At 44.4% G+C, this 24,725-nt stretch overlaps 1 protein-coding gene across 6 annotated transcripts in view; it reads left to right on the plus strand.

Annotated features, from left to right (window-relative positions):
- The window catches only part of LOC147636650 (uncharacterized), a 50,492-nt gene that overhangs the window by 25,609 nt on the left and 158 nt on the right, over positions 1-24,725 (plus strand). Inside the window, exons 5-6 of one of the 6 annotated variants that reach the window (XR_015266183.1) lie at positions 14,445-14,538; positions 21,123-21,480. The exons of 1 other annotated variant lie outside the window; for it this stretch is intronic. Coding sequence is in view for 3 of the 5 variants with exons in the window: in XM_086800109.1 (XP_086656235.1) it covers positions 21,123-21,302 (180 nt within the window). In the remaining 2 variants the exon portion in view is untranslated. Of the gene's footprint in view, positions 1-14,444; positions 14,539-15,817; positions 15,859-15,996; positions 16,286-17,384; positions 17,761-21,122; positions 21,481-24,725 lie in introns of those variants that run through there. 4 more of the 6 variants (XR_015266184.1, XM_086800110.1, XM_086800109.1 and 1 more) reach the window with 4 other exon arrangements.

Below are 24,725 nucleotides of genomic sequence, written 5' to 3' on the forward strand. Positions count from 1 at the left end.
GATTGGGGAGGAGATCCAGACACGAGGAGATCTACTTCAGGATACACTTTTACCCTCGGCTCAGGAGCGGTTTCTTGGAGCAGCAAGAAGCAGCCGACTATTGCTCTTTCTTCGACAGAGGCAGAGTATCGGGCTGCTTGTGGTGCTGCTTGTGAGGTTGTATGGCTGCGGAGGCTGCTTGGCGAGATGGGGTTTCCACAGAGGAAGCCCACAGTCATCCAGTGTGATAACCAGAGTTGTATAGCTATTGCTCGGAATCCGGTTTTCCATGCCCGGACCAAGCATATAGAGATACAGTATCACTTTGTTCGTGAGAAGATCTTGGCGGGTGACATCTTGCTACTTTATTGTTCGACAGAGGACAATGCGGCGGACCTCTTCACGAAGTCTCTACCTCAGGCTACGCTCAGGCGGCACTCCAGCTCCCTGGGGTTGGTTTCACAGCCAGGAGCTGAGAGGGGGTGTTAGAAGTCATCTCCTGTCTATTTGTATACACCAGGGCCTCTGTTGTGGGTGTGCCCGCCCGTATATCATTTTTCCACACTCCCCGTATTTTTTCCCTATTTTTCCCATTTTTTCTTAGTGGCTGGAGGGCTGCCAGGTGATGCCAGTACCACTCTGAGGCTGGCCGACTGCATCTGTAGCAGTCGTGGGCTATGTGAGTGCTGGCCGACTTGTTCTGTGCAGATGTGGGGCACCAGATGCTGGCCGACTGCTGTTTTTCAGCAGTCGTGGACATTTAGTCAGTCGTGGGCCTCTTCCAGAGCTGGCCGACTGCCCTCATGGGCTTGTATATATTCCCTCCCATCCTCCTCCACTTTCTCATTCAGTTATCTCCGGGATCTTGTGTATAGAGAAGAGTTTACACACATCTCTCAGTGTTTCTTGTGCTGATTATTTTCTGCAATCTACTTGCTCTTGTCTACCCAAGTTTGGATATCATTTCCGCTGCATATTCTGACAATAGCCACATAAAATATGTGCCCTAAAAGTTGTGTTCACATGGTCCGGCCATAAAGTGTGCCATGTGGACCAAATCACTTATAAACCATTATAAGTGAAACTAAGCTAAAACTGGGGGAAAAAACCTCCACTAACTAAAGTAAAAAGTGCCCCAGTAACCTACTGATGATCACTAGCACTCCCTTGGGTGCATACACAGCATAAAACCCAACAAACCCCCCTGGAGTGATATGTGATCACTGTACATCATCCACCAAAAGGAAACAAATTCAAAGCAGTTCGGAATGCTTCGAATTTCGGACGTGGTAATGCCTTGGTGAAGATGTCTGCCACATTCTGATCTGTAGGACAGTAGATCAGACTGATATCACCTGCCTCGAGTCTCTCCCGAACAAAATGATAGTGAATCTCAATGTGTTTCGTGCGAGCATGAAACACAGGATTCCTGGCCACGGCAATGGCACTCTGACTATCAGTATAGATAGGTGTAGGCTCCTCCACTGAAATATCCATATCAGTCATAAGACGACACAGCCAGACACACTCAACGGTAGTAGTGTAAGCTGCTCTCTACTCTGCCTCACAAGACGAAGTGGCCACTGTGGTCTGTTTCTTGCTTAGCCAAGAAATACATGAAGAGCCAAGAAAGAAACAATTGCCACTAGTGGAATGTCTGGTATCAAAATCACCAGCCCAATCTGAATTGCTATAAGCATATAACTGCATGTCACCCCCCTCAGGATAAAGCAATCCAAGAGACAAGGTACCCTGCAAATACCGAAATACACGCTTCACAGCTTGCCAATGTGACAATCGCGGGCTGTGCATGAATCTGCTCAACTGAGATACGGCATACTGAATATCTGGCCGAGTAGTACACAAGTAAATAAGGCACCCAACAGCCTGAGCATATGTAGTGGCATCAAATAAAATACTGTCATCCTGTAGTGACAGTTTCATCCCAAGCTCCATAGGAGTGCTAATAGGCTTGCAATCCTGAAATTTAAACTTCTCCAGAAGTTTAGCAACATACCAAGATTGCAACAACCCAATGCCTCTGTTATCTTGCACAAACTGTATGCCCAAATAGTAGTGTACAAGCCCCAAATCAGACATGTCAAATGTCTGTCGTAGTATCTCTTTAAAAGCTGCAATTTTGTCATCATTTGATCCCATGAGCAAAAGATCATCTACATAAAGGCTGATGACCAGCAGATCTTTCTCTTCTTTCTTTACATACAAAGTGGCTTCTGATGGACTGTTCACAAAACCTTGAGTGATCAGGAAAGCATCTATCTTTGCATACCAAGCTCGTGGAGCTTGTTTCAAACCATACAAGGCCTTTTTCACCTGCATGCTTTCCCTTCATGACCATGTTCTGCAAAACCTATGGGCTGATGTACATAAACTTTCTCCTCGAGGTCCCCATGTCGGAAAGCAGTCTTGATGTCCAACTGATGAACAACCCAACCACGATGTGCAGCCAATGCAATGACACACCTAAGTGTCGACGTACGGGATGTAGGAGCAAATGTCTCCTCATAATCAATGCCCTTCTTCTGTGCATAGCCCTTTGCAACTAGACGGGCTTTGTACCTGTCAATGGATCCATCTGCATGTCTTTTCAACTTATAGACCCACTTAGTACCAATGGCTTTCTTGCCTTTGGGCAGATCAACCAAATCCCATGTTTGATTCTTTTTAGTAGAATCAAGTTCATCGTGCATGGCTTTGTTCCAATGCACATTGTCTCGTGCATCCACAAATGAATCAGGCTCATCATCATCTTGTAAATTGGCTGCCATAACCAGATTTAAATCCATGATGTGTGCATGCTCATTGGTCCGTGTCTCCCTACGAGTACGACCAACAAGAGGACCCTCTAGATGGCTGTCCTGTAATGTCCTCAAGTACCATCTAGGTATGTGTCTGACCTGTGGAGCCTGTTGCCCCATATGTGGCTCAACTTCTGGCTCAATCTCTTGCTTAATTTCTGCACCACCTTCATGATTGGCTGGCTGTCCTGCACCCTCATGGGTTGGATCACCAACTGGAAACTCCATAGGTAGTAGACCTTCAAACACATCATTTTCAGCCTGATTTGCATCATAACCAGCCATGGATATTTCTGATTTTTCATCAAAAATCACATCCCGACTAGTAAATATCTTCTTGGACAGTGGGTCATATAACCGGTAGCCTTTGCTCTCACGGCTATACCCAACAAAAATACATTTTGTGGCTTTATCATCCAACTTCCTCCTCAACTCTTTGGGTATGTGTGCATATGCAAGACACCCAAAAGTACGAAAGTGTGATACCGAAGGCTTGCGGCCATGCCAAGCCTCAAAAGGAGGTACATTATGTCATGGACTCTATCAGTTGGATGCATTTCAGCCAGTGGATCAATCTGCTTATAATGCATTCACTCTTACTCCAGCTATGGTTGATGCGGAGTTATGGCATGGTCGTATGGGGCATGTAAATTTTGGTAGTCTTATGCTTATGCAACGACATAACATGTTCACAGACCTACCTCTTATGGAGAAGCCTCCAGATCACATATGTGAAGGATGTATTTTGGGAAAAATGCATCGGTTTTCCTTCCCACGTGATCAGGCTCTACGAGCAACTGCAAAGTTGCAGCTTATACACAGTGATCTTTGTGGTCCCATGCAGACGAAGTCATTAGGAGGTTGCTTCTATTTTGCTACATTTATTGATGACTTCTCTCGTATATGCTAGGTCTATCCGTTGACACAGAAATCACAGGTGTATGATGCATTTTTGCCCTTTGTAGCACTTGCTGAAACAGAGTCAGGATGCAAGGTTAAGACTTTGGGATCTTCGTTGAGCTAGGTTTCTATTTTTTTTTAGCATTTGGAATTTTTTCCTCAAGGTGGGGGAAAAAAAAAACTCATTGTACGAAACTGTACGATATCGTACGGTACCGCACGAACCATACGGTATGAATAGGTTCGTACCGGTACGAGAAACAACCCTGATGCTGAGCGTGTCTCTACCGTGGATCCTTGTCAAGTCTCTCTCCTGCACCTCTGGGGGTGACTGTTTGTGTGCGATCTAGTGTCCAAGGGACTTGGTAGGTCCTATGCTCAATGCTCCCCGTGATACATAAGGTTGGGTTCCCAACATGTGGCCACTGGGTAAACAGATCACGGGATTCCAAACCAATAGTTACTGAAGCCGCTCCTCTGAGGCTACCGGAGCTATCTGCCCAAGGGCCGGCCTGAGGTGATCCCAAACCCAAAGTAAATTGGCTGCAAATCTGTCCTCAAAAGCTGGACTAAAACCACGGGCCCACATCTCTTGAAGATCCATCTGGTACTCTATTGCCAAGGGTCCCCTAGACTTGGGGTGCAGGATGAAACCCGGGCCAAGAGGAAGTCCTTCCAAGGCTCACCACCGGGAAAGAGTCCTCGAACAATTAGTTTGCCTCCCACCCTTGCTTCCGGTGGTGTGACTCAGGCACAGATTGATATTTGGCAGTCGAATGATCGACGTGTTTTCTCCTTCTTGATGTTGAACTGTTAGGATGCTGTTCTCTCTCATGTGCGTACAGCAGATGTTGCACATGAAGTTTGGAAGGCTTTTGCAGATCTCTATGAGATTAAGTCTCCGGGTCAGATTTTGGCATTGGAAAAGCAACTTATGAACTTATCAGTTTCTGCGTTTCCATCTTTATCGGCTTTCATCTCGAAGATGAAAGATCTCCGGGACGATTTTGGAGATCTCTATGAGATTAAGTCTCCGGGTCGGATTTTGGCATTGGAAAAGCAACTTATGAACTTATCAGTTTCTGCGTTTTCATCTTTATCTGCTTTCATCTCGAAGATGAAAGATCTCCGGGACGAGCTTGCTGTTTGTGGCAAGGACATCTCCACAGAGGATATGGCTATTCGGCTGCTCTCCAAACTTCCAGAGAGGTTTGATGCATACTTTCAGTCTCTGGTTTCTTCTCCTCGTCTTGTTCCGGTTACTTGGGAGGAAGTTCTCCCCTCCATTATGCAGTTTTACTGGCACCTCCGGTGGTCCTGATGGAGCTTTGGTAGCACGAGATAAAGGGAAGACTCAACCAAAAAAAGGAAAAGGGGGTTCTGACAAGAACTCCAAGGATTCCGATAAGGATAAAGACAACAAATCTTCAAAGAATAAGGACATTGAATGTCATTATTGTGGCAAGAAGGGTCACAAGTCACCCCAATGTCACAAGAAGAAGCGTGATGAAGCAGCAAAGAACTCTTCCTCAACGGCGGTGTCTCAACCCAAGAAGGATGATGGAATTCTTCTCTTAGCAGGGTACTCGGCGTATACTTGCTCTTGTGACTTCTCAGTCACGGTCTTGGATTGTTGATAGCGGTGCTACTGCTCATATGACACCCCATCGAGATTGGTTCGAGGACTTCACTGCCAGATCAGGCGAGATCACTCTGGGTGATTCTTCTTCTGTGCCAGTGCATGGTCATGGCACTATCCCCATCTTTCGTTCTGACGAGGACAAGAGGTACTTCTCTGACGTTCTATATATTCCAGATTTGGCTTTTAACCTTTTGTCAGTAAGTGCTCTTATAGCTCAGGGTGCGGAGGTGATCTTTTCTCGTTATGAGATTACCATTCGTGATAAGGCGACTGGTAGCATCTTGGCTCAGGGAGTCCAAGATAGTGGTCTCTACAAATTGACCGCTTTGCTTTCTTCTGGTGCTTCTTCTGCTCTTTGGCATGCTCGGTTTGGCCATTTGAGCTATCGGCTTCTGTAGCGAGCTTCGAAGGATGTGTTGGTTGATGGATTACTGACCATCAAGGCTCCGTCTTCTTCTTGTTCCTCTTGTTTATAGGGGAAGCAACACCGAGCCGCGATCTACTCTTCTTTGGTGTGACAATCAGAGTTGCATCGCCATCGCCAAGAACCCTGTGTTTCATGCTCGTACGAAACACATTGAGATTCAGTATCACTATGTTCGTGAACGGGTTCTTGCTGGAGATTTGCGTTTGGAGTATTGTCCTTCTGCGGAGAATGCTGCAGATTTGTTCACCAAGCCGGTTTCTCAGGCTTCCTTGGCTCCTCATCTTCGGATTCTCGGAGTTTGTTCAGCATCTGGTGCTGAGAGGGGGTGTTAGCACTTTCATCCCCAGTTTCTGCCCTTTATGGTGCCCATTTGGTCCCCTTTTGTATGGCCCTTGCTTGTGGGCTGGCCACCCTTTTTTACTATTTTTTTTGGGATTTTTCCCAGCCATTCTGGCATTTTTTCAGTCGGCCATGTCCAACAGCTCCAGTCGGCTTGTTTATGAGCTCCAGTCGGCCAGCACTTCCCCACTATAAATAGTGGGTGCTGGCCTCTCATTTTTCATTCAGTCTTGTACATATTTGCTCCCTCACTTATGAGACTAACACTGTCTCTTGCTTGGGACTGTTTTGGTTCAGTATACTCAGCATAGTTTGCTCCATATCTCTCTCTCTCTCTTGCACTCTCTGTTCAGCACATTCTAGTGCCACTCTGCTTCCGCTCTGTGCACTCTTTCACCTTATTCATGTTTGATGATTGCTCTACTGACAACTTCATCTCCACTCATATGGCTGCCGCCTTGGGGATTGAAATAGGTGAAATGGGGCCGGAAATAAATGCATGTTCAGCCTTTATTGAGAAGGATGTGAAGGTCACACCTCTCATTGGAAAGTTGAGAATTCACATCCAAGGCTATCTCAACCGCGAGAACTTTCTCATTGCGCCTTTTAGTGGATGTGATGTGTTACTTGGAAAACCATGGCATGCACGCCTTGAGCCCACCAAAAACTACAAAACCAACAAGATCTCTTTTATGTGCAAAGGTAGAGAGCATTGTATAGATGCCGGTGTGTCGGGTGACACTATACCCATTGTATCTCATGTACAAATCAATAAAGCAATGGAAAAGAGTGTTTGTTTATACTTGGTTTTTGTACGTGATGAAGTGGAACATGCTAATGTACTTATGGATACTCTTACACATGATAGACTGAATTTTTTAAGTGAGTTTAAGGATTGTTTTGGTGACTCTCTCTCGGATGCTATGCCTCCCATTTGACTGGAAGACCACTGTATGGAACTAGTTCTAGGAAGTTCACCGCCAAATAGGCCACCATATCGAGTGAGTGCTTGCCAGCAAGAGGAGATCATGAAATAGGTTGGGGAGCTATTAGAGAAGGGCTTAGTGCGGCCAAGCTCATCGCCATTTTGCTCACCGGTTATCCTTGGGCAAAAGAAGGATGGTTCATTTTGCATGTGTGTGGATTACAGGGCATTAAACAAGGTAACCATCAAAAATCGGTTTTCAATTCCGAGGATAGATGATATCTTGGACAAATTGGATGGATCATCATGTTTTAGTCTTATTGATCTAAAGAGCGGCTATCATCAAGTGCGAGTGATGTCAGAGGATGTACATAAAACAGCTTTTTCTCTTCTTTTGGTCTCTATGAGTACTCGGTTATGCTTTTCGGTCTTACCAATGCTCCAACTACATTTAATCGCATGATGGACGGAATTTTCAGAAATCATGGAGCATTTACGGGTGTCCTCTTTAATCATATTCTTGTGTTTTCCAAGAATGAGGAAGAACACAAGAAGCACTTGAGAGTGGTCTTTGATGAATTAAGGCAACACAAACTTACGATAAATGGCAAAAAGAGTGAATTCTTCCTTTTAGAGATTCACTATTTGGGACATATAGTCTCCAAAGATGGTGTGAGAATGGATCTCGCAAAGATCCAAGCCATCAAAGATTGGCCAGAACTCAAATCCATACATGAAGCACGGAGTTTTCTTGGTTTATGCTCATACTGCAGGAGATTTATCTTCCATTTTGCAATGATTGCTTTGCCATTGCATGAATTGACCAAGAAACGTGCTATGTTCAAATGGACGAAAGCTGAAATTAATGCCTTCAATTCTCTCAAGAATGCCATTATTACTAGGCCAATCTTGATCATACTTGATTTGCATAAGCCATTCATTGTTGAATGTGACGCATGTGGCGATTGTATTGGTGCTGTCCTAAATCAAGAGGGACATGCACTTGCATATGAAAGCAAGAGATTGCGTGATGCCGAGCTTATACTTGATGTTTATGAGAAGGAATTATTGGCCGTTGTTCATGCACTTAGTGTGAAAACACTACTTATTGGGAGCTGAATTTGTGGTCAAAACCGACCATCAAAGTTTGTGATACTTTCTTACGCAAACTAAACTCTCCGAAAAGCAAATGAGGATGGCCAATTTTCTCTCAATGTTTCATTTTCAGATTTTGCATACTCCTGACAAGGAAAATTTTGTGGCCGATGCATTATCAAGAAAGCCATGCGGCAATTGCCTCTCATCAGGACTTGTCTAGTATGCGAGAAATGTATCATTTGGATCCTGATTTTGGTGATATATGGACTGATTTGATGGCTGGTCATGCACATCCGTCATATATGGTTAAAGATGGCTAGCTTACGAAGGATAATTGCCTATGCGTGGTAAAAGACTTAAGGCCAAAAGTTTTGGATGAATGTCATGCACCTCCGTATGCAGGACATTACACAAATGATTGAAAAATATTTCTTTTGGCCGTGCATGAGGAAAGAGATAGAAACTTTTGTTCATGCATGTATCACTTTGCAAAAGGTAAAGTTTGACAGGCAAAAAGCCCCTGGTTTACTTCAGCCTTTACCTATTTCTAACCAGCCATGGGAAAGCATCACAATGGATTTCATTATGGATCTTCGTCGTACACAATATGGTAATGATGCAATTCGGACCATTATGGACAGGTTTAGCAAGCAAGCACATTTCATACCTATCAGGAAGACCATAAAAGCTGAGCATATGGTCAAACTTTTTATATCATAGGTGTTGGGGGAGGTGGCTGGGGGCGGGGCCGGAGAGGGGTGCTGCTGGGAGAGATCTATCGGAGAGGAAGGCTGCTCGGAGAGGCTCGCTGGGGCTCACTGGGCACTGAGAGCCGGGGAGGAATCTCAGCGGGTTAATTAGTGGGGCGGAAGGGGCCGGCTCCGTGAGTAAAGGCGGCCCGTCGCCAACGGGTAGGTGCTGGGATAAATGCTCAAAATGGTTATGTGACAGAATCGAATCTTCATGTATCCTGCCAGCTTGGCGTGCGCGGCGACGACGCTCAGCTCTAATGGTTGGCCGATGGCCTGGGCACGGGCCAACCGTTCGCCACTCTCCAGCAGCTAGGTGATCCGCGGTTGGGACTCGATGCTTCGTTGCTTGAGAACCTGCCTCTCTCTCCCCCTTGGTGAGGATCCAAACGGGGAACCGCGGGTCGGGGGGGGACTACGGGAGGCGGTCTCTTGGACTAACGCCGAGGGCAAGCTTTGGCTAGATGTCCCATCTGCCAGCAAGATGAAGCATTGACCTGGAAGGCTTGAATACTCCATGCGCTGCATGATGGGGTCGGCCCAGAGGCAAGGAATAGATACAACATGAGGCATTGAATCTGGCGAGGCAACACAGATGCGGAGGGATGGAACCCCGGTTGCCCGTGCCAGGGCCAAGGCAGTTGGGGGGGGGGGATTCCATCACTCTACTGATGGCACCACCAATCACTGGGAGAAGAAGGCATTCCTTCCTAAGGCTTGGGAAGTAAACTGTCACTGGGAAGGCCGACACGCCAGCCAAAGGGTCGGATGCAGGGTCGAAGCCGTGCTTCCCCCGTGCAAAGAAGGCCTGTGCCGTACGCAATGCAAGGGGGCTCAACTGTATGACTCGGTTTGACGAAGTTGGTGAGTCGAACTCCAGCTGGTAGTAGCCATGCCCCAGAGGGTGAATATCTGTGATCTTTGCAGGCTCGCTTGTAAAAGATCTCTGAGTTGTCCGCGCGCAGGGCGGCTACCAACAATTTTGCAAACTAGGATGGAGGCCTCTAATGCTACAACAGTTGTGGCGAGGATCTGAAGGTGTCTCGGAAAAAGATAAGCAAGCAACGGCGGCCTCGATGGGGGTTGATGGAGCGGTTGCCATGGAGTCCTCCTTAGGGTTAAGACTAGAAAGAGCCATGACTTGCCGACATGAAAATGCCTCGAAGAACCTGAGAAATCTACCTACGGGAAGAGGGAGAGGAAAGAGAAACGGGGAGCAAACACGGAGGAGGGAAGGTGGGGAACTGGGAAGAGGGGTGAAAGCGGGAGAGGAGAGAAAAGGGGGAGAAGGCCAACAACTGGGAAGAAACGTGGAGGAGGGAGGGGGGGGGGGTGGGGCAGAAGAGCAAGAGTGAAGGCGGGGCAGCATAGAGAAGAGAGAGGGACGGGGGGAAACAAGCAGATAGGGGAGGGGCGGGGGGGCGGGGTGGGCGGGCCAGCGCAGAGGAAGGTGGGGAGGGTGTCGCAGAAGTGAAGGGGGTGAAAGGGAGGTGGGGGGGAGGAGAAGATGGTGGAGGGGGGGCGCAGACCAGCGAGGGGGGGGGGGGAGCGGGCAATGCAGGGGGGCGAAAAGAGGAAAGAGGCAAGGGGGGGGGGGATCAGTGCGAAGGGGGGGTGCAGGACGGAGGCTGGACGGAAAGGAGGATTAGAGAGAGTGCACGACTCTGTTCAGCGTTCCAGTGATACTGGACGTGATGTTGAGGACTTACCCTTTGTTCCACATGAGTTGGAGCTCATTGTTGCTTTCAAGGCGATGAAGCTTAGAAATAAGTTGATTCATGAATATAAGACTAAGTGGCAAGATAGGATGGAGGAGGACTTAACTTGGGAGACAATTGCAAGTTGGCAGCATAGATTCTTGGACTCCATTTCCAAGGACGCAAATTTCCGAGGAGGGGACGTATGTTACATACCTGATGTTAGAATTTTGTGCATCTTATTGTGTGTGGGAACTGGCCCTTTTATTGGGGGATTATGTATTTTTCCACGTTCGTTGTCGTGGGCTGCTGTCAGCCAGCTTCATGGTGCAGTCAGCCAGCTGTTTGCCTCCTTTATAAAGGCCTACTCTCATCACTTGTTATTCATCCAATCCCAAGCACACATTGTAATGCTCATATGCTGGCTATCACCATTGTAAGCCTCTTGCTAATCAATGAAGTGATCTTGTCTACAATCTCTGTCTCTCTCTTTCTTTTGTCTATGCTTCTGCCGGTGCATACTCCAACATGGTATCAGATGTCTAGGTCCCGGATGCCCTTCTCCTCTTGCGTTTTGGAGGTGCTGCATTTTTTTCATTGAAGTGCTGCGTTTTCCTCAAGGAGCTGGTGCATTTTTTTTTCTTGCCTCTACTTCATCAGTGATCTCCCTCTTCTTGTGCCCCTGCCCCTTGCAAGTTTCCCCTAGTGCCAAGGTGCATCCTTGAAGGGGCTGCGTTTTGCTTCTTGGAGCAACTTGCAGTTTGTTGCTGGTGTTTGGTGGCTGTTTTTCTGTTCAGCCAGCAGTGGAGGGTGCTTTCTTCACGTGTGGTGCAGCCCGACAAGCGGCCTTGACAGCCGTGCTTCTTCCCTAGCTTCCCTCTCCTCCGGTTGGGTGTTTCCAGTGAGTTTTGGTGGACTGTTTTGCTTCTGTCTAGCCCTTTTCTCTTTCAGTTCTGAGAGGGGGATAGACAGATCCTCGTGCCTTGCTCTGTTGAAAATTGCTTGAGAGAAGTCTTGGAGTGCTGAGATTTGCATCTTTGTGCGGTGTTCATTGTTGCTGTGGATATGGCTCCCCCCTGCTCGAACAAGGAGGACAAGTTGGATGGAACCAACTATGCTTATTGGAAGCTGAATCTGTGGGTTTGGTTTATTCATAAGGGTTTGTGGGAGATTGTTCAAGGCAGTGAGAAGAAGCATGAGCGTTTTTCAAAACTCAAGGCGTTGGACTAAGGTTCACGATGATGAATTCCTTGCAGAACTACAAGACCAAGAGGAACGTGATTCGAAGGCGCACTCGGTGCTTGTGCAGACCATTCTGAAGGAGGTCTCACTAGCTGTGCAAACTCTTGCCAGTGCACATGTAGTTTGGTCCAGGTTGGAGGATCTCTATGCTCAAGATTCCTCAATGAGGGTAGTTACTCTGCAAGGGCCACTCTCTAGTCTGGTATTTTTTGCTGGTAGTTCAATGCAGTCGTTTTTAATGAAGGCCAAGGTTATCCATGACTAGTTAGGTTATCGGCAATGGGTGCTGCCTTCTCGTGTGCAAAGTTGGCTGCACTTATCCTCACAAACCTTCCTCTGGAGTACAATGCGGTTTCCCAGGCTTTGCGGTGCCAGGTCGCAGAAAGCAAGTTGGATTTACCGCAGCTTCCCTCTCTTGGAAGAAGAGTCCGTCCTCGTTTCACAGGGTAAGGTCAAGATAAAATCTTACTGGTCAGGATTAGGCACTTGCTATACTGCCGAAGAAAGGTCGGAGTCGTTGCTACTTGTGTAGGAAGAAAGGACATCTGTTTAAGAATCGCTTGTCCAAGAAGAAGAAAAAGGGCAAGGGTAAGTCTTCATCCTTGAAGAAGGGCAAAGACAAGACACATGATAGTGATTTAGATGCTTCTAGTGACTCATCCAGGGTTCTTGGAGCACCTTCAGCTCGGGAGGACCAAGATGGTGTTCATACAGATGGTTTCCCTCCGTGTGCTTCTAGCCAGAGGAGGCTTGTGGCTATTAGTAGCTCCATTTTGGTGCATGGGAACGAGTCGGAGTTCCAAGCATGAAAAATTCAACAGGACAAGGTCAGCTTTGCTCCGGAGCTATCAACTAGATGTGTTCTAGGTTCTTTGGGCGTGGTTTGTTAAATAGCTCTTCATTCTATATTCTTGGAGTTCATTGCACATTGGTGTGGGAATTCAGAGCGAAGCAGATTTCTTTGCTGTTTAGGGTGGCATTTTGTTTCAAGGAGTTAGGTTGGCAGATGCCCTTTTCCAGGTCTATCCGGTACTCCGCAATAATGGAGTGTCCATGGTTACATCTTCATTAGCTTATCTTCTTCAGACTTTTGCACACTATGAGCTGTAGAGGGGGTGTTAGAATTTTGTGCATCTTATTGTGTGGGAATTGGCCCTTTTATTAGGGGATTATGTATTTTTCCATGTTTACTAGTCGTGGGCTGTTGTCGGCCAGCTTCATGGTGCAGTCAATCAACTCTTGGCCTCCTTTATAAAGGCCTCTTCTCATCACTTGTTATTCATCCAATCCCAAGCACACATCGTAGTACTCATTTGCTGGCTATCACCATTGTAAGCCTCTTGCTAATCAATAAAGTGATCTTGTCTACAATCTCTCTCTCTCTTTCTCTCTCTCTTTCTCTCTCTCTTTTGTTTATGCTTCTGCTTGTGCATACTCCAACACTTGATGCTTACCATAAGGTTAGCCCACCTAATCTAGGGGCTAGGGGGCTTGGTGTCACAAACGGGTGCGTGGTTATACATAATTTAATACTAAAAATCACAAGATTATCATCCTTGGTCACTGCCATATCCCACATACATAGTTATAACGATTGATTATACAATGTGGAAGTACTGAAAAGAAATGATACTGCACTACGGACCAGAAGATGGGCTGGTCCCCCCCCCCCCCCCCCCCCCCCCCCCCCCCCTCCTTGCCTTAAGGGAGTAAGAATTTTACAAGTACATAAAACGGGTGGCTTGGCCCAGCCGTACACCACCGTTTCTTCCAAAATGATTGAACCTGAAAAGGCCACAAGTAGAGCCCAACTACAAGCTAGCAATATGGTGCCCAACACCCTTCACCAAGATTGCCCAGCAATCCCGATTTCTGCAAATGTAGCTTAACTTCAATGAGATCAACCATCTAGTGGCTGAAAATCAGCCTTAGGAGAATGCCCAACACTTCCCAAGGGTTCTCCCGCATAGAACTTGTAGCAACCGGAGCCAAGATGATTCTTCCACAGCTTCAATCTTTAGAAATAGTTTTGTTCTTCTTCTTCTAGCTTGACTTTCAATTCTAAAAATCAGAATTCAGCCAGCTTCTAAGTGTTTTGGAGAGGTAAAAACACTGGTATGGCTGGAAAAATACCCTACAATAAGTGCATTAGATAGAGCAATAAACAAGGGCCAATAAGTGTCTTGAATGAGGCTAGAAATCTGAATTTATAGAGCCTAGAAGGAGGCGCCTACAAGAAGAGAAGGGATGGATGATATTGCCTCCAAAAAAAAATGTAGAAGAAGAGATTTGTGCAAGTCTTATGGTCACAAAGGATGGCTATTAGCAAAGTAGCAACTTGTGTAGCTAAAAGAGGGGGAAAAGTTTACTTTGCATCCTCGGTAATATGTCGTACGTTCTTTTTTGGGGGGGGGCAACCCATCCAATCCTGTGGTGTCAAGTTCTCAAGTGTGTTTGTGGTTTTAAGTGGATAAATTGAGTGACTTTATTTTAAGTCTTTAATCGCATTAATAGGCATATGTGAAGATTCTAAGTGGTTATAGAATCCAACATCAATTTAAAATAGCCTACACTCAATAAAATGATATTATAGAGCAAAAGAATCGTACTTTACTTGAATGTGCAAGGAGCATGTTGAAAGCAAGTAAGCTTAGTAGAGATTGCTGGGCCAAAGGAGTCCAAACAACAGTGAACTTGCAAAATTAACATGGACATTAGAAGGTATGACTCCTGAAACAACGCATTTCTCACTAAGAGTCTTTGAATGTGTATAATATATTGAATGAAAGAAAAAGAACAATTTTGATGCAGAATCTAAGAGGTGCATATTTATTGGTTACATGTCAAACAAGAAAGCATTCAGTTGTTTGATCCTAATGAAAGAAAGACTATTATCAATTAAAGTGCCCATTTTTTATGAGCAAAAGAGTAATAATTTTACACAGCAAAATCAGGTCAACAACTTGTTATCTTGGTTTAATGATATTGATGAAGTAAATAACGAAGATTATAGATGAGATGAATGGTTCAGACCATGATAAGGATGTGTTATCGATTCAAAATTCAGCACAAAGCATTACTAGAGAGGAGGCAAATGGCCTCGATGTGGAGTCACCTTCAAAGGTGGTGTAGAAGCCCCCGAGATGGTACATTGAAGATAGGAAGATCCGAAACCAATGAATAAGCTTTAAAGGGTGTCTTGAGAGAGAGAAAGACTAAGAGGTATATGAATTTTGCATGGACAGAAAATGTGTTGCAAAATTCCAAGCATAAATCTTATGTAGAAGCTTGTCAAAGTAAGAAGTGGAAAGAAGCCATAGACAAGGAGTATAACTCAATCTTGAAGAATGATCCGCGGAAGCTTGTCTCACTCACAAACCAATTGGATCGACAAGCTAAAGTATAAATCAGATGGTAGTGTTAATAACTCATTCATACCCTCCATGGTCAGTGGAGGAAGCTGCAGGGTAGCTCTGACCGCATGCGGAGGCGGCGGGAAGGCCCTTTTCTAACAGATAGAGGTGGTGATCCCACTTGGCCTTACAAACCACCTTTGTGGTTATTCCCTCTCCCTCCCCCTCCCCTTGTATGAGATAACCTTCTCCTCACTTTTGATTCTTTGATCCCCACCTCTACATGGCGGCGAGTCTATATCTAGCCCTTTGTGGTTGTATATAGCCTTTCAAAGCTAGTTTTTTGTTAGCAAATAGAAGGATCTTTTTCCTGGGAAAAAAAAACACAAGGTAAGATTAGTAGCAAAGGAATATGTCCAGAAGGAAGTTATTCACTATGAAGAAGAGACCTTTTCTTCCATTGTTAAAATAAACACAATTTGAATTATTCTGCAACATATCAAAATTAAGATGATATTCAAATGGATGTGAAGAGTGTATTTCTTAATGGCTTCCTTGAAAAAGAAGCATACATACAACCACAATAGCATTATTTTAAAAACGACTCATGCATAAACAAAATAGGTTTTTACAAAGCTTAACTGCAGGCTGTAGGTGAATCTTGCCAAGCAAGGTGGAATGGTGGCAACAAACACACAAATGAATCAAGAAATTCTTCATGCAGTTGGTGAGAAACCCCAACTTAGGCTTCAAGAATAGAATTAACGAAAATTTTAGACCACCTCATAGACAGCCATCATCTTCATGATCTGCACCACCATGTATCCAAAGGAGGCTTTAAATCCTGGCTAAAACTGCAGAGCACTACCATATTTCCAGAAGAAGGCCCAAGTCTTTGAAAAGAAGATTTGCCAATTTCTGCCAAATATACATCTCCAACGAAATGAAAGCAAAGAGCAATCATGGCATGGCAGCTGATTGTTCTCTGTACATGAGACATCCCGTGCTTCAAATAAGTTGCTTGCCTTGCGTAGGTTTGTTGGACAAAGACTAACACTAACAATGAATAGGGAATGATGCAACCAATGCTTAGAGCTTAGGGGTTGGAGATGACTATGGGAAGCACAAAAATGTCCTTGGCGGAGTACTACAGATGGTTTTCATGACCTCTTCCTCTAGTGCATTAATTTTGGGAGCTTACAATAAAGAATACGTTTGTTGACTACTGGACAGGAAATGTCGCAGACAATGCTTAGAGATTAAGGGTTCAAATCCCCTCTTGCACTACTAGATCCCAATGCAAGCAGAAGATTGAATGACAAGGGATATGTCACACTGCTAATGTGTGGGATTGCCCCTTGCTAGTTGGAGAGATGCTGATCAAATCACTGTAATGTTTGGTTCTTTTACATCAATTTACTTTGCTTAATCCACATCCAATCATATGTATTCCTATCGTCCTTTTAAAGTAGTGTACCTCCTTGCTCATGACTGCTTCACTGTGTATGTCTTTGTTGTGCATTGCGACAAACCCTAACCCTAAAATCCCAACAAGCTATACATATGGTTCTATCTAGAAGTCTCCACGACCCCACTAGCTACGTTCAATCCAAAAAGTAGTGTGCAAAGTTGGGCTTGAGTAGGCATTGTGCACAATCAAGTTCCTCTTGGACTAGCAGTCTTGTACCAAGCCTTACCCTCGTCTCGTCTCAAATTTGCAATAGTCAACTGGTCCAAGGATCCTACTCTTGTATACAACATTTGGTAATTTGTACCATCCAACTTACTATTTTCGAGCAACACCGAAGTATCCAATCTTTCATTGTTGCATGTGCAGAAGCTTTATTGCTTTAATCCACAGCCCTAAAGCTTGATTAAGACAAGATGCTGAATAAACATGATTAAGATAGGATAGAAGAGAGAGAGAGAGTTGGTGTCAGGGTTTTATTTGCATTATAGTACAAAAAGGTGACATGAATGTTTGTAGGCCCTTGGTCTACCCCATAGGGGTCTTCTACATGCTTCTACTAACTTCTAACTTCTTCAAAAGGTGTTGTGATGTATGCAAATGATGACTTTATGCTTATGTATGGACTTTATGCTTATGTATGGGCGGAAGGTGTTGGTCGGTCCACTACCTTGCTGTCAGCCTGCTATGGACAAGGAATATTGGCTAAAAATGCTGTATTAAATGTTGCGATTATTCCATGGCAGATGCTGTCGACTGTTGTATGGGAGCTCTTATGGTTTGCCGATTGGGAGCCCATGCCCTCCAAGATGCTTATGATGTTGTCCTAAACAGGGATTATGCTGAAATATGCTGAGATTATGGCATGGCGCGGGTGTGCATGTGACATCAATGTTGCATGCGTGTAAGCTTTATTGCTTTAATCCATAGCCTCAAGCTTGATTAAGAACAAGATGTTGAATAAACATGATTAAGACAGAGGAGAGAAGAGAGAGAGAGTTGGTGTCAGGGTTTTATTTGTATTATAGTACAAAAAGGTGACATGAATGTGTGTGCATCTTCTAGGCCCTTGGTCTACCCCATAGGGGTGACCTCTGGTCTTCTACATGCTTCTACTAACTTCTAACTTCTTCAAAAGGTGTTGTGATGCATGCAAATGATGACTTTATGCTTATATATGGGTTGAAGGTGCTGGTTGGTCCACTACCTTGTTGTCAGCCTGTTGTGGACAAGGAATTTTGGCTAAAAATGCTATATTAAATGATGCGCTTATTCCAAGATCTGCCCCTGACTAGCTGTAGCTTGGCGACTGCATGCTTGGGTGCCCTATTGGCTGCCGACTACTGTACGGGAGCTCTTATGGCTGCTAACTGGGAGCATATGTCCTCCAAGATGCTTATGATGCTGTCCTAAATAGGGATTATGCTGAAATATGTCGAGATTATGCCATGGCACGGGTGTGCACGCAACATCCCCTCTTGCTAAACTTGATGACGGGGTCATCCTTCCTTCCTCCCTGGGCTTCTGACTTTGACCTGCTACTTTGACTCTAACACTTTGTATGAACACCTTCCACTTCTGATCTCCACTTCCAAGTCTTGCTAAAGACTGAGCATTTGTTTCACCGCTGTCCTTATGCTTGCTATCCCTTTCCCTTAACAGAGTGGTGGATCACTTGCCGGAATTGATCATGCGTGTTGCTAGGCTGGCATGGGTGTGCACGTGACATCCCCTCTTGCTAAACTTGATGATGGGGTCATTCGTCCTTCCTCCCTAGACTTTTGACTTCGACCTTCTACTTTGACTTTGTCTGAACACCTTCCACTCGTGATCTCCACTTCCAAGTCTTGCTGAAGACTGAGCATCTGTTCCACCGTTGTCCCTATGCCTGCTATCCCTTTCCCTTAACGCAGTGGTGGGTCACCTGTTGGAAGTGATTATGCTTGTTGCTAGGCCTTTTGAACTGATCTGAGAGCTAAATGATGTACTAGTTCTGAGTACACTCCCATAGAATGCTGTCCTCTAGCTTCGCTTGTTGTAGTTGCAAACCACTCCATATGCTACGCTGGGTGCATTCTTCTGATGGATCTGTGCACCTGCTTGGGTCTATGCTTAGTGGCTAAGCCTGAATGCTTTGATATCAATGTTGCATGCGCGGAAGGTTTACTAATCCACAGCCCTAATCTTGATTAAGAACAAGATGCTGAATAAACATGATTAAGATAGAGGAAAGAAGAGAGAGAGAGAGTTGGTGTTAGGGTTTTATTTGTATTATAGTACAAAAAGGTGACATGAATGTGTGTACATCTTCTGGTCTACCCCATAGGGGTGACCTTTGGCCTTCTACATGCTTCTACTAACTTATAACTTCTTCAAAAGCTGTTGTGATGTATGCAAATGATGACTTTATGCTTATATATAGGCTGAAGGTGTTGGTCAGTCCACTACCCTGCTGTTGGCTTGCTGAGGGAATATTGGTTAAGAATGCTATATTTAATGCTGCGCTTATTCCAAGATCTGCCTAGCTTGGCGACTGCATGCTTGGGTGCCAACTGCTGTATGGGAGCTTTTATGGCTGCCAACTGCTGTATGGGAGCTTTTATGGCTGCCGACTGGGAGCCCATGCCCTCCAAGATGCTTATGGGTCTAGGAGAGCAAACATGCTCATGCCATGCACATGGGCAGTACCACCACCACCACCACGACCTGTCAACATCAATAGACAAGTGCACTCACACGGTGTTGTAGGCGGTAGTTCTAAGCGTCACCGGTTTTGCAGGAGTAACCATGACAACGTAGGCAGCACATGAAAACAGGTCACGCAACTAGCATATGAGTAATGCATATGAATACATACAACGGAAATTTTCTTAGCGTGTACTTATCCACAAGGCTTTAGTCAAACTAGGGTACGTTGGTGTGTGTTTCTAGTCACATTGGTGGCACACGGCTACCAATCAAACCGGCCTCTTTCCTGGTCACACTAGGTAGAAGAAGTGCTAGTCACACTGGAAATGGTAACCAGTGTGGCCAGAAATTGAGCACAATGGCTAGTCACACTAGCTTCACATCATGCCCAAACATAGATTTTGGATTTAATGATGTACTCATCCTTCTAAGCATGATTAGGGCACAATGGCTAGTCACACTAGCTTCACATCATGCCCAAACATAGATTTTGGATTTAAGCGTGATTAGGGCACCATGTGGTGACAGCTGCTATGTCCTAGACTTGATCTTGAGTGTCATCGCCAAGTGAACTGTGCCAAGAGACTCTTGAGAGTGCATGAACAGATGCGTGCAAGGCCTCAAGCCATCCATGAAGCTTGTGACTTACTCCTTGGACCAGGTGGTTTTGCGAAGCATGGGCCTGAACAAGCACGATCTCATTCTGTTGCTGAGAGAAATTTTCCCACTCTTTCTTCAAACCACGCCAGTAGTCCAGCAGCGTATTGCAATCAAGAACATGCACTGGGAGGACCATTAATAGAATAAGAAGAATGATACCTCCCCTCCCTCTCCTCCTCTCAGCAACCCCCCAACACCATTCCGCCCTCTCAAGATGCAGGAAAAAACATGTTGCTACGGAGGGTAGAGCTTTTGTTTGACTAGGGGTTGACTAAAGAACCTATGTACCAGCCCATGGAGCCATACGTGCCTGTTGCCCTTACTTAGTCCGATGTGGGAATTTTGTTGCCCTTTGTCCGATGTGGGAATTTTCACCATCCTTGGACCTTCTATTTGTGGTTAAAATCCACTTGTGATGCCAATGAGGTGATAGCTCAAGTGGTGACGGTGTTTGCCTAGGACCAAGAGATCTTGGGTTCAAAACCCCCCTTGGTGCTTCCTCAGTGGCATTTCCTACGGGCGGATAATTAAGCACCTATGGGCGGTGAAAAATCAGTAACTACAGGAGGATCTTGGGCCTAAGGCCAATCGGGAAAAAAAATAAAAATCCACTTGTGATGTTCCTGGGAGGTTCCATTCCCGAAATAGATGAGAACAACATCAAATTTGAAGGGGTTTACTCCTGTACTTTGCATGCCAGATTTCACTGATTCAGCCTTGTGCCCACCACCACGAAAGAAGCCTCTGCGAAGAAGCCCATGGACTGAATTTTATGGACCTATACTCTTACATTATTAGTCTAAAGATGCTATCGTTGCCACATTGCTGCTGTGCCTTTTTAAATGATGTTACCATCATTTTACTTTAATTTTAGCCAAGGAACCTTTTTTTCCCTCAATTGGAAAATTCTGTCAGCATTGAAAGTGTTTTAACAGCATCCTAGAAAGAATATTCATGTAGATGCATTGTGGGACAAATCACATTTTTTCAAGTTCTTCCATCAGTCAGCAGGACAATCCTTTTATGATTAGTGTGCACTCAGGTGCTGCTCAAGAAATTAAGTTTTGGATGAGAATGTTTCGCAAAGACTCCTCTGAGTGTGTGCTCTTGTCAATGTTTCTTTTTGTTTCGACTAGGCTTTAAAGCTGAACTTCAAGTCTGTGGCTCACTATCTGGTGATGACAAGAAGAGTGGAGGTGGAAGATGAGAAACTCAAGGCAGCACCCGAGGACGAGGTCACAAAGGATGGGGATAGGCGAACAACTGAAGACCCTGATGAACCCACAGGTGTAAGGAGGTCTCTGACTTATGCTTGAGACTTTCGATGGTGTTCCTTTTTGTAAAAGGAAGGACTAGTTATGTATTCAATTTTTGGCCATCGACTGAAACAAAATATTACAGAGTATCTCCCTCATCCTCATCCTCATCCTCATCCTCTCCTCGTTCCTTTCTTTCTTTTTCATTTCACATTTACTAAGGTCCTTGTGATTCTCTCTCTCTCTCTCTCTCTCTCTCTCCATGGATATGATCTTTAGTTTGCACATGTAACTGTTGCAACACGTTTTGGTTTTATAGACCCTTTGGGTCTTTACTGGACGCATAAATCGTCCCCCCCTCCCCCCCTTTCTCCCTCTCTCCTTTTGGAAAAGGGGAAGACCATTGGCATTGCTTCTCTTACCAATAAAGTGTTGCCTTGAAGTACACACATCCACACAAAGTCCAACGCTAGGATCTTTTGATTTATCTTTTTTTATTTTCTTGTATAGAAATGTACTTGTATGATTGGCTGGATTTCTATGGTAGTGCAATAGAGGGATTTGAATTTTAAAAGTGGTTTTAAATGCTCTTGTGTACATTTTTGCAATGGGCATGGGGCATTATGCGACACTCCTGCCCCACTCCCCCACCCATGCTATGGTTTCAACTTTTGCCAGGACGGGTTTGCTTTATCTTGGAGTGTGCTCAACTTTGGTTGTGGAATAGATTAGTTCTTTTCTTGGTCTTCTCTTGAGTAAAGTGAAACTGTCCTTTGACTGTGATACGTTGGAATCCACTCCAATAGTGGATTCCAACGTATCACAGTTCTTTGGTTGTGGAATAGATTAGTTCTTTTCTTGGTCTTCTCTTGAGTAAAGTGAAACTGTCCTTTGACTGTGATACGTTGGAATCCACTCCAATAGTGGAGACTACTAGAGGTCTAGCATCCATTAGTGCTTGGCATGCCCTTACTAGTTATTGGGCTACTTCTAGCTTGCTTTTTTCCTCAATAGAATTGGGATACTCTGCTAGCTTTTTAGGTAGGTTGTTGGGGTGTATGACTAGTTCTTCTTGGTCTCTAGCGGGTTGAGGAATCAATTCATCCTTAGAAGAGGATGAAGAGATGTTTTATCCTTGCCTAAATCTTGTTAAAATGTCAAGCGGTCCTTCCCTTACTCTTATCTTCTTGGACCGTTGCCTTTTAATTCTAGGGGTGACTAGCATATTTCGAGACTTCATCGTGTCGGTGACTCATACTGGTCTATGTGCCCTTTAAGTATGAGAACAAGCTAAAGCTTATCTAGCTTTGTGAGCGGTACTCTCCTCCTATTTTGCATTCTAGTTACATTACATTGAGAGGAACTGTTTGTATCAACAAGTTAATGCTCGTACTCGGCTTATGCTCTTGGCTTGGACTTATTCAAATGCTCTTAATGGGAAATCGTTATATATGTAGTCAATACCACAACTAGTGTAGAGTGGTACTATTTATGTGGCTACCATAGCCTTCTTGACGGGACACTCTACCACTCGATGAAGGGTGAGAAGGCTTGGCTAGGAGATCAGCGAACAAATCCTCATCATCTCAACACTCTACTCACATTTAATCAATATTTGGATGGGTTTTGGCAAACAACGGACAATGTATTGACTATGCAAGTATCAATGGATGGGGATTATGCAATACAAAGGCCAATGATGGCAATGGATAATGCAATTTGATGGCAATGAGTGCAATTAAGGTGGTAATGGTTACCTATGCATGTCGTATGCATTGTTGATACCTTTTCGGAGACACTTGTCGATTTGAGATGAGTGCAAATATAAAGGATGTTATACCTAAATTTTATAAAGTGCATGAATGAGGCTTTTGTATTGGGTTAGGGATGCTCAATCACATGCCTAAGGTTGTCGAGCAACACTTTTGATGCATCGGAACATTGAAAATGAAAATTGGGTTCCTTTATATGAATTTTAGGGCACTCTGACTATGCTCTACAAAATTTCAAAACCCTAATTCAGTCAAAAAAGGGTAAGGTTGTTGTTGGAAAATCAAGCATGGTTGAGCTCATGGTGGATCAAAGAAAATGAGAGACATGATTAAGTATAGTGATTAAGGCACAAGTTGAGATTAAACTAATAAAAGGATAATGACAATGTTGAACTAAAAACCCACATAAATCTCATGAATTAGAGTGATCCAAGTACATCTTTATATAGCTCTTCATGGAGCCCAATCCATGCTTTGTGCATCCTTGTGCCTTCCATGTGTTAACGCTCACGCTACATGTGTCTCCTTGCGCTTTCCATGTGTTAATAAATATTCACATTGCATGCATCTCCTTGCACTTCCCATGTGCTACCTTTTTTACCTTCTACAAATGACCATATAAATTAACCTTTAATATTGGACCCTTAGTCTATTTCTTTTCTAATGTGCATGCTCCTCCCCTTGCTCTACACATGTATCCTCACACATTGCGAGCTACAATGTTGGCTTTATCTTGACATTTTACACACTGGGAGAGTGGCTTTACATCCAAGGGTTAGGAGCCATGCTCCTCATATCATCTAGAAAAGATGCACGGTGTTGCCTCCATCCTGGGAGGCCTCATCGTTGCAGTGTTCCTTCTTTGTCATTACATTAGCTTCTTTGGCTCTCTTCTTATACAACAATCCTTTTCCATGTGACCAATTTTGCCACAATAATGATAGGTCATCTTTGTCCTTGGTTCTTCTCTAGTTCTCGGCCTCGATCTTCTCGAGAAAAGTGCATTCTCCTCACTTGATGTAGCTTGGGCTATCTTTCCTCAAATCCGCTTCTTTTTTTCTATGAGTGTTGCTTCCACTCCTACAATGGTTGGATCTGGGAGGCTCTTCAAGGTAGCCACCAAGGGGCTATACTCCTAAAGTGTCATGCTTTTTAACAATATCGCTATGGTATTCTCTTCTTTTATATTGGTGCTCCAATGCTAGCCAATTGTTGTGTTATACTCTTTATTTGGTTAAGATATGCTGAATGCAAGTCGATATCTTTAATGTCCAAGCCAAAGAATTGTGTTTTTAAGCTTATTTTTGAATTCTTTTGCTTTTTCCAAAACAATTTCTCTAGCTCATCCCAAGCTCCCTTAGATGTATCTTGTGATGCAATAAATCTATCTCTTAATCCTAATGTAATGGTAGCTAATCCTTTTTTATTCCAGCTTAACCACTTATTCTTTTCATCCCCTTCATTCTATGGACACTTTTCCCTCCCATTTACAATGCCCCATAGTCCATCCTTCATTTAACATAAATTTGATCTTAACTTGCTATGTGTGAAAGGACTCCTCTTTAAACCTCTTAATCACAAAGGAAGTAGTCATTTAGGGTTTTGAGAAGGTCTTAACACTTGAGTATCACTTAAGGTCAGTATCTAATCTCAATACAAAAGTGATTTAAATGGAATGATTGAACTAATGAAAGTAATTTATCATGAAAAT

The sequence above is a fragment of the Cibotium barometz genome, chromosome 7 (genome assembly GCF_041138505.1).
Source record: "Cibotium barometz isolate CiBa-2024 chromosome 7, ASM4113850v1, whole genome shotgun sequence".
In the NCBI taxonomy this organism is placed as follows: domain Eukaryota; kingdom Viridiplantae; phylum Streptophyta; class Polypodiopsida; order Cyatheales; family Cibotiaceae; genus Cibotium; species Cibotium barometz.